Below are 17,002 nucleotides of genomic sequence, written 5' to 3'. Positions count from 1 at the left end.
AATAACTGGAGCAAAGATCAATCGAAGAGAAATAACTGGCACCGTGCAAGCTGTCGAGGGCATCATCTATCTTGAGAAGTGAGTAAACGTCCTTCTTTGTAACATTTTTGAGATGTCGGTAATCAAAGCAGAACCTCCAGGTATTGTCCTTATGTTTAACAAGCATGACATTGTGACGCCCACGTGCTGCTCGAAGCCTCTATAACATTTCTTGCCAACATCTTGTCCACTTCATCGTGTAGGACGCGACGTTCAGAAATGTAGACTCGGTAAGATCCTCTGTGAATTGGTCTAACGTCTCCGGTATTGATGCGATGAGTAACGGGGGATGTTTGTCCCAATGGCCGGTTACCAAAATCAAAAATGTCACTGTACGACGTCAGAAGGCACGTAAGTGCTTGAGAACGATCAGGACACAAGGAAGGAGCTACCATCCCTGATATGAGTATCCAAACGACATCTGCAGGTCGTGTGGATACTCCAGCAGTTGCGTCAGGTAAACGTTCAGACACATTAAAGTCTGCAGTGAGGTCAGTTCGGCGAGAGAAATGCCCTCATGAAGAACTTGTACTGAAAAGTTCAGGACTGGAATATAATTTTGTTTATTCGCTACGTGCGCGATATTATGAGGGAGAGCTATGCTACGCTGCAGAGTAACGTCGGCTAAGGGGGGAACAATGTAGTAGCCATCAGGAAGGGAGGGAAAAGGTGACATGAGCACATACACCAGCTTCAGGCGGCAGGCGAGTAAATGCAGCGGAGCGAAGACGAAGCGTTGAAGTTTCATGAGCTTGTTCGTCAGGACAGTGCGGCAGGTCTAGATGAAGCAGTCCAGAAGAACAGTGAATGAGAGCGGAGTGTATAGATAAAAAGTCGAGGCCTAATATAACATCTTAAGGGCAACTGGTGAGAACTGTAAATAACAAAGAGATGCTGCGGCCGGCAATGCTAATTCGTGCAGTACTCATACAAATAACAGTAGCTGTGTTGCCATCCGCAACACGGATGGTAGATGAGGTAGCGGATGTTAGGACTTTCTTGAGGCGTCGGCGGAAGGAGGAACTGAGTCCAGAAATGTGGGCGCCAGTGTCAATAAGTGCAGAAATTGGGGCTTCATCATTTAAAATATCAATCATCATCATCATCAGCCTGATTATACCCACTGCAGGGCGAAGGCCTCTCCCATATTTCTCCACTCAACCCGGCTCTGAGCTAGCTGCATCCACTTGACCCCTGCGAACTTCTTAATCTCATCCGCCCACCTAACTTTCTGCCGCCCCAAAATATCAATGACGTTACGCATAGGTGTGGTGGTCAGTACGAAGTTGGCAGTCCGGGTCGTTAATGCAGCGTCACTCCCAGGCGCTGCATTCGCTAGTTTCCCGGGTAGATGCCGGCGTGTGATGGGGAGGAACGGCGACGAGGTACCGGCGAACGGGGTCGACGATCGCATGGAGATGGAGATCGACTGGAGCGACGAGCAGGTGGGATGGTTTCGGTGCGATGGTCATCCGGTTGAGGAGGAAAGTGTCCAGGTTCATCATAGGCGGGGCGGGGCTCCGCTGGTTGGGTAGCAAAGCATCGAGGTCCATAATAATTCCGACTGTCAGCGTTGTAATAGAAGCGAGGGGTGGGAAAGGTACGGCTACGGCAATACCGCGAGGTATGGCCGGCGCGACAGCATATAAAACAGATTGGCCTGTCGTCTGAGGCGCGCCACTCTGCAGGATTGTGACCAACGTAGCGACATGGGCAGGCAGCCACTTAAAGGAACAAGGTGCGATAGTGGCGGAGGCGACACGGGGCTAGAGGAGAGGCCGACGTTTGCAAGTTCCTGGCGGAACTTGGTCACGGTGTCTGGGAGCGTAGACGGGAGTGGTGCAGGAGTTAGGGCCTCAAGTTCCCTCCGGACGACCCGAGTCATAGTCGTGGGATGGGAGCGCTGGTGCAAAGGGGTCAGCTCATCGTATGATGATGTAGCCGCCGTGTTCGGAAGACGCTCAAAGCGATATATGAGACGTCTTTGTTTTGCCTGCTCAAATTTGCTACAGACTTGAAGCGCCGAGTGGACAGTAGAGCATTCCATACAGAATAGGATGTTGAATGCATCATTCGCGATGCCTTTGAAGATATGGCCTAACTTGTCACTTTTTCGGCATGGAGCTGCTGACATTGCGGCACAACTTAGAACGTCCTGAATATAGCCGAGGTAGGACTCCGTGGGGGATTGAACACCAGAAAAAAGTTCCCTTTTTGTAGCAAGAGCCCGCCCAACAGGCTTCCCGAACAAGGCCTGAAGTTTTTTGCTTGCAGATGTTCCAGGTGTTCGTGGTTTTGGAACCATGTTCGAGCTGTTCCCGCCAAATAGAAGATAATATTAGCGAGCATGATAGTTGCGGTCCAGTGGTTGTTCCGGCTGCAGCGCTCATACTCATCTAGCCAATCGTCAACGTCTGGGTGGTCGTCGCCATTAAAGATGGGAGGGCGGCGAATTTTTGTACAACTGGCTGAGGCGATGTTCCCGTGGTGGTAGGGGCTGCTTCAGAGGTCATCTTGGCTGTTTGTGGCGTCGTTGTGATCGCAGGTAAGTAGCGACCGCTGCGCGAATCCAGCTTTTGGCAGCGTAAATGGGCTCATCGGTGCGTACGGGGATCTCGATTCACCTCCACCAAGATGATACGGGGCAGAAAGCTAGAACAGGAAACCACAGCAAGTGATGAGAGACGTAAGTGTTCAGGCAAGCACCACCAGTTGCTTCAGCTTCGTCGTCTCTCGCTCTATTTTTCATCGTCGTCATCTTCGGTGGCATACACGTAACAATATCTTCCATTTGTTTGGACTCATTGCTTGCTTTACTACATGCTTTTTCGAACACTGTTTTCTCGCCTGTTTGCTGAAATTCCTCCCTCATTACTGGAAAAAATTGCTGCCAGCCTATTCACTTTCTCTCGGTTTAAAACAATTTATGTGCGGTTATCAATAGATATCAAGGAAACGTGCATGCTTTGCGGTTGGTCAAAATCTAACCATGAATAACAAAGCGTTGGTTTTAAATCAAAGACTTGATTTCTTTCTTCGTGAGCGAGCGCTTATTCCCATTTCTTTTCTCTGTCCCCTGTCACTACTCTGTAAAGTCTTCAAAGATGACTTTAATTAACAATTATGCTGCACTCTCCCCTCATAGCTAGACTCCAATAGAATAAAAATGGGTGTAAAACGCAGTATTTCACTTCAGTGTATTTTTCTATATAAAAGCATACTCTTACCTTTGGACAATCACGTAGTCCTTTTTGTCTGAGAATTTCACCTCTTTACACTCTGAGCCAAGTAGATAGCGAACAAATTTGAAATTTTGATCATTGTAGGAACACATTTCTGAAAGCAAAATTATAAATTGCTGCTTAAGCGAAGATTTTTACTTAGGGAACCAGCAGTTAACCTGGCGCTCCCATTCTCCGCAGCCAGCAAAATATATATTGCTCAGTGTGGCTCGAAGCACGAGCGCAGCTCTAAAAAATATTAAAGGGAAATAAAACGAAACAACACCCAGCTACGCCTAGATGCTGAGACGCTAATTCAAATTTTAGGGCAGAGCAAAATCGTAATGTCAAGTGAAGAAAACACCCCTGCAGACTTGATATTTTCCCCTTGATTTTTTCTCCTATTTCGTTCTCTAAGTGTCAAAGGTACCCGCATCTCTATGCGCCATAGCCGTCTATACGCTAACTTTTAAGACGTTGATACAACGAATAATGATAGTTTGTCATATTTACACAGCAGAAACGTCCCTTTTTTGATGCGCGCTATGGAACCTCATATAGAAACGAATGTTTAACTGAAACTCCTTTTTAGTACAGACGTATGCTTGACGGCTAGTGGTCGAATTTTAGCAAGAAAAGCAAATATTAGGTTTGAATGACAATCAATGTTTCTCTTTGTGCTCTCTCACTGTCACCCTGGGGATAGCGTGCGCAAATGTTTATTCCCAGGACAAAGTTTTCATCACGGGAATGGAAGCCTCATTTAGACCTATAAAAGCAAACCCTAGTATTATGCGCGGCGTGCAAAATACGAACCGATGGATTGTTTCAGGTAACTGCCCGAGTTTACACTGGTATGCCTCATAGCGTGTAGTATAGTACACGCCAACCAGGGTAAGAAGGCTCTAGCGAAAATCTACCACAGCATTCACTGACGGGAGCAACATACGCTGTTACGCCATACCCTACAGTCCTTCTGATCAAATAACAGCGCAAAAGACAAACACAGGAGCAGAGAAACTACATGAAGATCGCTGACGCACAATTGAAAGTTTATTACATGTATGCAACATAATTTATGAAAAATGTTAAATCTTAAACGTTAATGGACAAACCAAAAACGCGTGTTGCTGTCTGGGATCAAGGCATGCAACACTCACTTGCGTGCAATAAAATAAGACTTGCTAATGCATAACCTTCTTCTTTTCTCATATGGTACACTTACGACACGTTTGAAAGAGATGCAAGTAATTAGAACACCAAAAAATATAGTAATCTCCTTTACCAAGTTCGTGACTGCTAATCTTGATTTTTTTCCTTGCTTTATTGTTGTATCCCGTACAAGCACCCAATCCGCTAATACTTCAGATTATGATTATACTGTAGCAAGGGTATGCGTTAACAAACGTTCTAATTTACAGAAATATATTGAGCTGCATGCCTTGATCCCATGTAGGAACACGTTCTTGGAAGACGTGACAACAGTTTCCGCAAATTGTGTGGCTTTCATTGAATAAATTTTGCAGCTATAAGTCAGCGCTTCTCCGATCGTTTCTATTCTGCTTTCTCTTTGGTGCTGTTCGATCTTTAACGTGTTTTACAATTTCGCCCGTTTCGCATCTGATACGAATTTCAGCTATTAAGATAAACCTTTGTTATTTCTAATTAATGAGTAACCTGTTTTAGGTTCGGTAACAGGGCACTAAATAAATATTAGTGAGAAATTGAAGGCATTCTACATCGTAGTCGATGCCAACTTTTATAAATTGGAAATAAACTTTGAATCTCCTCAGATAAAATAACCCGATATCAAATGGGGAACGTGAAATATGATTTCAATCGGATGGTCCTGTTTTATTCAAACAAGTCTGTTCACTATTGGAGCCCAGCCATACTCCTTGGTTTGAGAAAGACCCACACGAAGCTGTGTGCTCGATTCGGCGATCCCAAAACAGCCGCTTGCCTCCCACTATTCTTTATTATAAGCTGTGTGCTACTAGAAGTTTATTTTTGGTCACGTGAAAGAACATTACACACCCCAAGCTGCATTTTTTGTTTTGCCTGTTAGAACTATTCAATGTATACCCCACTCCCTTGGACTGCCACACAGAGCCATCCGCATGCCCAGTGATATATTGCCTGAACACAAAAGTGTTTCACTTTAACTATGCTTACACGCCTGCAGACTGTCTCCATGTTAGCATTCACATCTCGTTATGCTGGTTAATTCAGAAATGACAGGAGAAGCCACTTTAGGCTGCTCTTTTTGCATTAAAATGTGGGATTAGAACGGAGCCCTCCGGCATCTGCCACACCCGAATTAGACATACTACTTAAATGCCACACGGTAAAGTTATAAATTTGGTAGGTTCTGCTGCACATAGATTGGAATATGACTCTATGCTATAAGGACCCTCTTTGTAAAACAATCATCACCAAACGATTGCTTTTGTGGAATCCATAAACACTTCCAGAACACTCAAACTAGAAATCATATAATTTGTATCGTATATAGGACCAAACGAGATGTATTTGTATGAGGGAAAGACACACAAACAGAAACGCAAAGGCAAACAGATCATTGCAAGCCACCAGGCAAAAGGACTTCCAGGGGGAAAATGGCTAGAGTCCGCACTCACGTAGCGGCGCTCTCTTCTGCATGTCCTTGTGTGCTACAGTCTACTTCTAGCGTGGGTTGGATGGTGAGGAATTCACAGGCAACCAGGTTGGCCTGTGCAAGGCCACAAGGCGGTGAGGCACAGGAGGTACCCAACTGAAGCATGAGGGTCCTGTCTTCCGGTAGGAGGCAGGTGCACTTCAGCACAAAACGCCAGCGCCACTTCGCACAAGTGTGCTCGCTACGTTTCGTTTTCCTGTTCATAAGCACGACTGCAGTGCGAAAGCCTTGGTATGGTAGTCAAGGAGAAGAACAAGGCTGAAGTTATCAGGCAGGCCCAGTTCAGGCCACCCGTCCTAGTTGAGATCTCCTCCTTGTAGGCCTGGTCGGACGCAATCTGCCGGAGCCCGATGTCTGCCACCCGTCCTCCAGCAATCGCTACTCCGCGTCCCTCTTCTGCACACACCGCACTGTTCTCACGCGCACTCACATACGAGAGTCGTCTTGACATCACCCAGTAGTACTGGCGGTTGCGTACGCTGTAAGACGCTGGGTCCTCGAATATGGCACCAATTACCTGTTAAGCCACAGGGGCACAAAGGCAGGGATTTCAAGATAAACTAGGTGTGAAGTGCATGCACAGGAATACCGACCATAGAGAACTATTAGGGATCCAATAACGTTTCGGTCTCGTACAGTAAGAGCAGAGCAGAATGTGTTCTGTATATATTCAAGCCACATATCGGGGCCCTAGCTTGAGGCCAAGAGGCAGAGGCCGCATTGTTTGAAAATGAGTGGGGATGTGACCAATCTTGCCAAGCTGCCGTTGCCGGCCGATGGGGAACGCGAGGGAGTCAAATTCATTCAAACGCCATAGTTCTCGTCTAACTTGTATTGTAGCGCGAGCCACAAGAAGGGACGACGACAGACAGAATGAAAAAAGCGCTGACTTCTAACTATTTATTTCTGTGATATGCCACGCATGTATACACATTTGAAGCTTCAGCAGGAAAGAGCAGGAAAAGCAATCAACATGAAAGGCATAGGCGATAGGGCAAGGCCCTAATCACCATCGATCCAGAAACTTCAGCTCTTTCTTGGTTAGTGCGACTGATGGCATGCTTGCACACCTTTCCCCTGTACGAGCTACGTTTACCGCCTCGATTATCTCCCTGACACACTGATCACTGTGTCGAGCAACGATTGTGCTTTTTTGGAACGCAGGCACGCGAGGTTTTCTGCGGCGACATGTAGACTCATCGCCACAATTACGACAGTGCGTGCTAAGATGGCCCTGGTCACCACCATTTACATTCTTGTGTTCTTTCAATCTGGCATTTATACACCTTCCGGTTTGTCCAATGTATTCGCGTCCGCAGGACAACGGAACGAGATATACAACCCCTTTGTCGCAAGTGCAAACCGATTCTGGCGTCTAATAGTGCACGATTTGTTCTTTTTGCTATAGCACGGGTTAGTTTTCTTGCATAGAACTGATAGTTTGAGTGGGGTCGAAAACACAACGTCAACGCGTGCGCGCTTCCGATCTTCTTCAGGTTGTAGGAAGTCTGGTGAATATACGGAATGACTGCTACTCTTTTGTGTGCATCCGGACCTGTCACGGCATTCGTTTCAGATTGCCGGATTCGTTTCATTTTCTGGAGCAGACCCTCGGCCACAGAAACTACAAGGGCCTCCGGGAACCCCGCGTCAGACAGGCGTCTATTTTGCAGGGCTAGACTTTCTTTAAGCATATGGTCACAGGATTTAGTCAGGGCATTTACAAAACAATATTTGACAACACTGCGCTTTACAAGCTTAGAGTGGGCAGATTCAGCGGGTAATAAACATTTTTTCCCACGTGGTTCATACCCCCCACAAACATGGGTATTACAAAACTTTAGTCTTAGCTCCAAAAATCTAATGGAATGGTTGTTGGGCATTTCATGCGTCACAATTAAAGGTGTTAAGTTTCGCTTGCATGTGTCAAGCACATCTTCAGCTGTTACATGAAAATCCGCATTGGCATTATCAATTAAGAATAAAAAGTCATCTACAAATCTAAAGACTTCGAAACACTTGTACCTTCGAGACATCTTTCGATTATTCTGTCATGCATGGCTAAAACAAGTCGCTAACGACCGGGGCAATACATGATCCAATGCATACTCAGTGTTTGTGCAGGTAAATACCTTTGTCCCAAGGGGAAAACGTAGATCGCAAATACACATCAAGCAATTCTAGAAAGCCACTAACATGTAAACCACAACTGTTCTGGAACGAAACGGCACCCATCCTATCAATGGACTGTTCAACACATGATAGCAGGGCATCATGCGGCAAAGAGTAAAATAGGTCCTTTATGTCTATGGAAAAGGCCGATACGTTTGCAGTCTCATGCTGCCGCAAGTATTCAGCAACCTGTTTAGATTTCCTAACAAGGAATGGGTCTTCAATTGTTAGCATGGCCAACTTATCCTGCAGAAAAAGAGCGAAAACTTTCTCCACGTTCCCTTTTCTGAAATAATCACACGAAGTGGACAGCCATCCTTATGAGGTTTTGCGGAAAATAACATGTCTAAACAAGGTTTTTCCCTTGTCCTGAATATGCTTGACGAGTGTTTGTAACCCTGACCGCTTGCACAGTTTTTTTCCATGGCCTTAGCTTTCTTTAGTTTTAATTCGCTCATTCTATTAAAATTGCTCGCTATAGCTTCGGAGGCTTTCTTCCGGAAGAGGTCATGCGGTAAAACGGCAAACCCACCCTCTTTATCAGCCGTAAGAACACAAAGTTGGTTATTGCACAAAACGTCAGACACAGTTTTCAACGGCACAGTGCGTCTTGATCTCACTGCGCGCTTGACTCGAGAACATCCACTCCCTGGGATATACAGTTGCTTTTTTGAATTTCCGGTGCGAATCTTGCAACTTGTCTGACCATCGCCAACATTTCCGGTGCATTCTTCCTAGGTTCGACAGCACACTTTGGCCCGAGCTGTAGGGTCCGTAGAATATCCCCCGGAATATCCGCGTCACCTTCGATGTGAACAGGGTTGCAGGGCCTCACCTCTTTCTTAAGGGGCTGAGGAGCTCGAAGCCAAGGTAGTAAGGCACGCCAGCGGACCTCCATTATCTGATGAATGTTCCTACTGCATAGCTGCCAAATACGTGCAGCCGCACAATAGGAGGCAGTCCTGTTCACTTGCGCAAACAGGTAGTCCCTGTAGAGCCGGGCCAGTCTTCGCCATTCGGACCGTAGAATCTTGAGGATCCGGATTCCGTCACCGACAGAAGGACTGATGATCCCAAAGTTCATGCAAATGGGAGGCGGCAAAAACTTCCCTCGTATGCAGAAAGACAGTGTGCGAGCCTGGCACGTTGCGTCGACAGCCAAGAACACAGAGGAGAGCCCGATGTACTAGAAATGTATTCCAGAACGGTTGCTTGGCGGGCTAGTTGGTTCATATCTAACTTGTATTACAGCGCGAACCACAAGAAGGGACGACGACAGACAGAGTGAAAGGAGCGCTGACTTCTATTTATTTCTCTGATATGCCACGCATTTATACACATTTGAAGCTTCAGCAGGAAAGAGCAGGAAAATCAATCAGCATGAAAGGCATAGGCGATAGGACAAGGCCCTGATCACCGTCGATCCAGAAACTTCAGCTCTTTCTTGGTTAGTGCGACTGATGGCATGCTTACACACCTTTCCTCTGTACGAGCTATGTTTACCGCCTCCATTATCTCCCTGACACACTGATCATTTTGTCGAGCAACGATTGTGCTATTTTGGAACGCAGGCACGCAATGTTTTCTGCGGCGACGTGTAGACTCATCGCCACAATTACGACAGTGCGTGCTAAGATGGCCCTGGTCACCATCATTTACATTCTTGTTGTGTTTTTTCAATCTGGTATTTATACACCTACCGGTTTGTCCAATGTATTCGCGTCCGCTGCAATACAAGTTAGATATAAACCAACCAGCCCGCCAAGCAACCGTTCTTGAATAGTTCTCGTGCTGTGCATTCTTCATAAAAAGTTCGTGAGATAAAGAAACTTCCTAATCAACAATGATGATTCTACCAAATACCACTGTTAAATCAGTAACACTTTTATTCGGATTATGGAGAAAATACAAGGGATAAACCTTATGGCGTGATATACCAGGCAAGTAGGTCACAATGTAGATTTGCTCCAAAGGAAACTTCTATGTTAGACAATTTTTATTGGTTACAAGTTATAGTTGCCTCACATCTGTCTACAGTGCGCAAAAGTGTCACATAGGCTAGAGAGGAACATTAAGCGAACACAATGTCCCCTAGGGGCCTAATCGTTAGCAAAATGTCCTGCATAGGTTCTTCTTCGTCACTGTCACCATAGGTGAGAGCAAAGATGATTGCCTGCGCAGTGAAATGTTTATTTTTCTCACTGTTTCTTGAACAAGAATTCATCTGTCAACACACCGCCATCGTCTTTACAACCGTAGGATCATCAGTCAATGTTGCATCAGTAGTACGCAACCCACTCCAGTATTTCCTGCCAAGAAAACCCTATGGCCACTCACAATACCATTAATAATATGGCGCCGGAAGATGAGCCCCCCAGGTTAGAATGCGTCCCAAATGTTACTGGGGATGAACAAAGGGCGATTCCTAGTAGCTCCAGGACGAATGAAGCGGCTGGGCTAAAGCCAAAAGGACGTTCAGTTGTGGATGTGTCGGGAAGCGACCGGAAAGTCCGATGTGTGAAGGAGATTTATCACATAGCAACATGGAATGTAAGATCTATAACGCAAGGTAAACTGGATGTCGTCAAGCGAGAAATGGACAGATTGAACATTGATATCTTCGGTATCAGCGAGCTCAAGTGGACCGGAATGGGAGAGCTTAACTCCGGCGACCATTATGTCTTTTATTGTGGGCACGAATCCAAGAGAAGGAATGGGGTCGCTCTCACAGTAAACAGAAGAATGGGCAAAGCAGTGCTGGGGTACAACCCCAAAAACGACCGAACGATTTCACTTCGGATCCAAGGTCACCCTTTCAACATAACAGTTATCCAAGTCTATGCACCGACCACTACTGCTGAAGAAGCTGACGTTGAGAGATTTTATGCGGACCTACAATGCCTTTTAGACCGCACCCCATCATCAGACGTCGTTTTTTTCATAAGAGACTGGAATGCTAAAGTCGGGAGTGAAGAAATATCCGGAATTATAGGCAAGTTCGGTCTTGGCGAGCCAATTGAAGCTGGGCAGAGGTTAATAGAGTTTTGTCAAGAAACCAACCTGACCATAGCGAATACTCATTTTCAACAGCAAAAGAGGCGCTTGTACACATGGACTTGACCGGACGGTCTGTACAAGAATCAGATCGTATATATTCTTTGCCGGCAGAGATGGAGAAGCGCTATACAAGCAGTAAAAACAAGGCCTGGGGCCGATTGTGGCACCGATTATCAGCTTCTTGTTGCCAAAATTAAGCTTCGATTGAGGAAAACGAAGAAAACTAGAAGGCCTTTCAGGTATGATCTGGATCAAATTCCATTAGTTATATGCTGTGGAAGTGAGGAATCGATTTCAAGAATTACATCTAGAAGGCAGAGAGCCAAAGGAGATGTGGACTGATGTTCGTGATATAATACAAGAAGTAGCTACTAAGGCAGTTCCAAAGCAAAATAAATGCAAGAAAGCAAACTGGTTATATGAAGAGGCTTTGCAAATAGCTGAGGAAAGGAGGACGGCAAAATTTATGGGGGAAAGAAAGATACAGGGTTCTCAATGCGGATTTTCAGAAAATAGCAAGGAGAGATAAGAATGCCTTCCTGAACATACAGTGCCAAGCAGTTGAGGACAACAGCCAATTAAGGAACACTAGAGCTCTGTATAAGACAATCAAAGATATCAAAGGAAGCTTCTGTGCAAAGCTGGGCGTGATAAAGGACAAACGAGGCAATGACCTCACTGAAGCCTCAGAGATAAATAAGGGGTGGCAGGAATACACAGAGGAACTGTACAAGAAGGACCCGAATGTGCAAACCCAACATACGACGGTTATGATTACACATCTCGAGCCGGGCATCCTGAAGAGTGAAGTTGAATGGGCCTTAGCCAGCCTTGCTAAGAACACAGCTAGCGGAATTGATGGCATTCCAGCTCAGTTGCTTCAAAACCTCAACCATCACGCTGTTAACATTCTGCATACATTGTCAGAAGATTTGGACAACCCTGCAGTGGCCACAGGATTGGAGGAGGTCAGTTTACATCCCCATTCCAAAGAAAGGCAGTGCCAAAGATTGTTCCAACTACAGCAGGATTGCGCTTATTTCGCATGCTAGCAAGGTGATGTTGAAAATCCTCCAAGGTAGGCTGCAGCAGTGTGTGGATCGGGAGCTTCCGGACGTACAAACTGGGTTTCGCAAGGGCAGAGGAACTAGAGACCAAATTGCTAACCTTCGCTGGATCATGAAAAAAGCAAGAGAGTTTCAGAAACACATCTACTTCTGCTTTATTGATTATGCGAAAGCGTTTGACTGCGTAGATCACAGCAGATTGTGGCCAGCTCTCCAAGAGATGGGAGTTCCAATTTACCTCATCTCTCTCCTCAGGAACCTGTATGAAGGGCAAGAGGCCATAGTCAGAAGTGGGCATGGTCTTAGTGATTGGTTTCCGATCGAGAAAGGAGTGAGGCAAGGCTGCATGCTGTCGCCCTGCCTATTTAACCTATATGAAGAGTGCATCATGAGGAAGGCCGGTCTGGACGAGGCTTCAGCTGGAGTGAAGATTGCTGGAAAACGTATCAAAAACCTTAGATATGCGGCAGAAAGTGAAGAGGAACTCAAGAGACTTCTGAACAGAGTGAGAATTTTGGGCTTAAACTGAACTTTATAAAGACACAGATCATGGCGTCTTGCCCTATAAATTCCTGGAGCATCAATGGACAAGAAGTGGAAGCTGTGACAGATTTTCTCTTCTTGGGCTCCAAGATTACCTCGGAAGGAGACCGCAGCCATGACATTAGGAGACGCCTGCTTCTGGGAAAGCGAGCAATGGTTAGCCTTGACCGCCTAGTAAAGAGTAGAGACATTAGTCTGCCAACCAAGATCCGTATAATTTGTGCTATGGTCTTTCCAGTTGTGATGTTTGGATGCGAGAGTTGGACTGTGAAAAAGGCTGACCGCCGAAGAATTGACGCGTTTGAATTGTGGTGCTGGCGAAGACTCTTGAGAGTTCCTTGCACTGCCAGAAGATCAAATCAGTCGATATTGTCGACCATAAACCCTGACTGCTCATTGGAGGGTCAAATTCTAAAGTTAAGCTCAGCTACTTTGGTCATCTGATGAGAAGAGAGGAGTCGCTGGAGAAAGATTTGATGTTGGTAAAGGTTGAGGGTCGCCGGAGAAGGTGTAGGCAGCGAACGCGATGGTTAGAAGGCATCCTCGAGGCAATGCAGATGAAGTTATGTGATGTTAGGAAGATAGTGAGAGACCGGAAAGCGTGGCGTGACATGGTCCATAGGGTCACGAAGAGTCGGACACGACTGAACGACTGAACTGAACTGAACTGAACTGAACTATAGTTGCCTCACATCTCTTAACAGTGCACAAAACTGTCACACAGGCTAGAGAGCAATATTAAGCGAAAACTATGTCCTCTATGGTGCCTAATCGTTAGCAAAATGTCCTGCATAGGTTCTTCTTATTCACTGTCACCATAGGTGAGAGCAAAGATGATTGCCTGCGCAGAGAAATGTTTATTTTTCTCACTGTTTCTTGAACAAGAATTCATCTGTCAACACACCGCCATCGTCTTTACAACCGTAGGATCGTCAGTCAATGTTGCATCTGTAGCAGTACGAACGAAGCTCGTTTTCGAGAAGTAATTTTGCACGTTGGCTACAGTTTATTTGCGGGAACGGGCGAAATGCAGTGGTGAAAAGGATTAAGTACTTTTTACACGCTAGAGACGAGTACTGGAGTTATTGAGTAATGCGCCAATGGATTATTGGCAGCCCCATGGCGGGTTTTCCAGGAGGCACACCCTCAGAAATAGGAATAATGGATATCTATGATACAAAACGGTTTCTGCTCCTTCAGACTGTAGGGTGCCTTGATAACTTAGCAAATGTAACATTTGTGTCCGTAGTTATACGTGGTTTCACTTAAACATCAGTGGTTCAATTCAATATTCCGCTCCGCCAACTACTCTTGCGCGCCCTTTCGCAATGTGAAGGTGGTTTTGTCGGTTTGGTTTTAGCATCTCTGTGTATTTCTGTTTAAACGATACTCTCACTAACCATATTTGTGTGTTTTAACCAATAATGTGCTATGGCAGCATTGTTATAATCCCTTCAATTGCAATAGGAACGAATGAAGAGTTGAGGGTGCCGCGGCTGTTCATTGTTTTTTTATTATGCAGTTTCAACATTAAATAATTTACACGGGTTAAACTGTGCATCATTCCTGCAACCGTACAATTAGCAAATGTTGCAGAAGAGCAAGCGCTGATTGTAGAAGAACAATGCAAGCAGCCACCCCTCTTTAAGATTAGCAAGCATAATTGTTCACACTAATTTTTACCGTACTACTCTCCTGCCTGGTATGTTGGGTGCGTTACACTTGCCCAATAAAAATTATTTTTCTAATGGCTTTTTCATCAATGTGCGTGTGCCAGGTAGGCACTGGGGTGTAAGGCAGCAAAATTTAGTGCCAATATATTGAGTGCATTTCGCCTGGTGAAGTGTCGCTGTTTTGACAAGGTGCTACACAGAGAAGAAAATTGCCAACCGAAATGTACATTCTTCGAGCAACTTAGGTACTAATCATGCGCCTTTTGTCGCCCACGCCTATATTTTAACACGAGGCCGCAGCGCCTGTATTCAATGACCGCTGCACTACAGGACATGGCGAAATCCAGAACGAGAATTGTTGCTGTACTACCATTTTTTAAGCCACTGCAGACCAAAGGTTCTAACTCTGACATAGAGTACAAAAGAAGGCAGCCTGCTTCGCCCTGAAGTCCTGTATTCCAGACTTTTCAAAAGCTTTCGATAGAATAAATAACAAAATTTTGCTTAAGAAGTAATTCCACTATGGATTTAGAGGCATCGCACTAGACCTAATAAAGAGCTACTTAAATGACAGATACTAAGGCATTAGCATCAATACAGAATTATCTTCATTAAGAAAGATCCGGAATGGTGTACCCCAGGGAAGTGTTTTAGGGCCGTTTCTTTTTAACGTCAACATAAATGACACTATTTATGCAGATGACATAAGTTTATTCTTCTCAGCAACAGATGCCAACGACTTTGTAAAGGAAGCCTGTTTAACTTTGAGCAAAATACATTCATGGTCACTGAGAAATTCTTTAGTAATAAACTGCGCAAAATCTAAGGCTGTTCTTAAGCTGAATAAATAGGGCAGAGACAGTGTATATTTCCCGTTAGGCTTGCACAACAACTGTGGCTATAGACAAAGCCGGCACAGCGGCGAGCTTACAACCGAAAATTATGTCCTCTGATGCAGCACAGGAGCTCTAGCCGCTCAAGGAAAATAGCTGGGCATGGGTAGCGCGCCGAGTGCAGCGGGTCCGTTAGTTGATCTCCCTACGAGGCGGATTATTTTCCAGCTAACATCAGCGAATATGATAGCGCAAGTGATTAATAAATATGGGAAGGGAAGCAAGCATATGGAAATTTTTAATACTTGTGGCATTGATTAATAGTAATTTTGTAACGTAATGAGTGTTAAAATGTCAATATATTTGCCATATGACAGAAATATTTTACATCCCCAAACATTCAGCTTCTGCCTTCTGCAATTTGTTTTGCTGGAAACGTAAGCCTCGAGTAACAGTTCCTGCGAACACATTGCAAATTATTTAACATGGGCGGGATTTTTCTCTCCCCAAGGCGCTTTGATAAATTAATTTTTTAGTGCTCTAAAAATCCAGCAGTCATCTAGTTATGCAAAGAAAAATTGTAGGATAATTATAAGGCTAGAGATCGGAATAAGGCAGTTTTGAGAAGAAATACATGCTCTAAGTATTCATGCTACTACCAAATCTATTATACTTGAAGTAAACACGGTACAGCAATGAGCTAGGGAAGGGAGGTATTTTAGCCCGTATGAAGTTTGGTGCTTTTCATAAACAATAATTTTGCACGGAAGGGAGCAGCACCTACTCCCTGTGAATAGGAATTTTGCCAAAATTATTACCTGGCCAGAGATAAGCACTCGAATAGCTTGATCATGGATTGTTCACAGAGTGGCCTGTCAATCTGCATACGGCTAGCAAAACTGTTTACGTCGGCTCATGCTTCAGCAGTTGTCGAACTCCAAACAGGAGCGAGAGTACAATCACTTGGCGGTTGCATTCAGTTGTAGATTGTGATTGCGGCGCTACGCGACATACAGCCTCAAGCATCGAATACCGACGCAGGATGCCATTATACGGCAAGACATATTGCATAACAATAATTATTACTTTTTTTCTAGCGTAAGTTGTAAAGCATGTCTTATTTCTGTTGTAACAGGCAGACAAGAAAGCACTCGTAGCACCGAAATCGCGAAATAAACAGCCCACGCCAGGCTGTATGCGCACTCGCAAGCACTGTTGGCTAGCAGTCGACATGAGTGCGCATCCGCACTGTGTAGACGTCGCCGCTATGAAACAAGGTGGCGACTCTTCTACATCTCTAGGCCGATTGATTCACCTAGTACAGATTCCGTAGCAAAAACTGTCTGTATTAAGCATCTGTATAGGCTTCACAACTCATTAACGTTTTGTTGGATGCTTGAGCAGCTTACCAGGAGGACGGAAAACTGATTTTTCGGCTCTTTATGCTAATCCTTTATGACGGTCATTGCCTAATAAGTTTTGTTACAGATTGGGTATCATCGTCACATACGATGGCTTCTCCAAATATAAATATTTCGTCATAGGAGAGGGGAACTTTACATTTGATGTTAAGCTTTCTTGGCCTGTAAACCTACTGAACAATGTTTGTGTCACGCAGAATGTAGTCACATGAAACTAGATATCTGGGCATTTTTAGACTACTACAACTACTAGTGTCAAATAAACATCGTTATATAATCCAAAATAGCGATAATTGGTC

At 45.0% G+C, this 17,002-nt stretch overlaps 1 protein-coding gene across 1 annotated transcript in view; it reads right to left on the bottom strand.

The window, feature by feature from the left end:
• Nucleotides 1-17,002, bottom strand: part of LOC146194711 (uncharacterized) — a 166,978-nt gene that overhangs the window by 130,156 nt on the left and 19,820 nt on the right. Inside the window, exon 2 of the mRNA XM_084596102.1 lies at nucleotides 3,267-3,375. Coding sequence (XP_084452228.1) covers nucleotides 3,267-3,375 — 109 coding nt within the window. The remainder of the gene's footprint in view (nucleotides 1-3,266; nucleotides 3,376-17,002) is intronic.

Source organism: Amblyomma maculatum, chromosome 3 (assembly GCF_055883805.1).
Source record: "Amblyomma maculatum isolate TAMU_Amacu chromosome 3, ASM5588380v1, whole genome shotgun sequence".
NCBI classification, from domain to species: domain Eukaryota; kingdom Metazoa; phylum Arthropoda; class Arachnida; order Ixodida; family Ixodidae; genus Amblyomma; species Amblyomma maculatum.
This window is presented reverse-complemented; position numbering and strand designations above follow the sequence as displayed.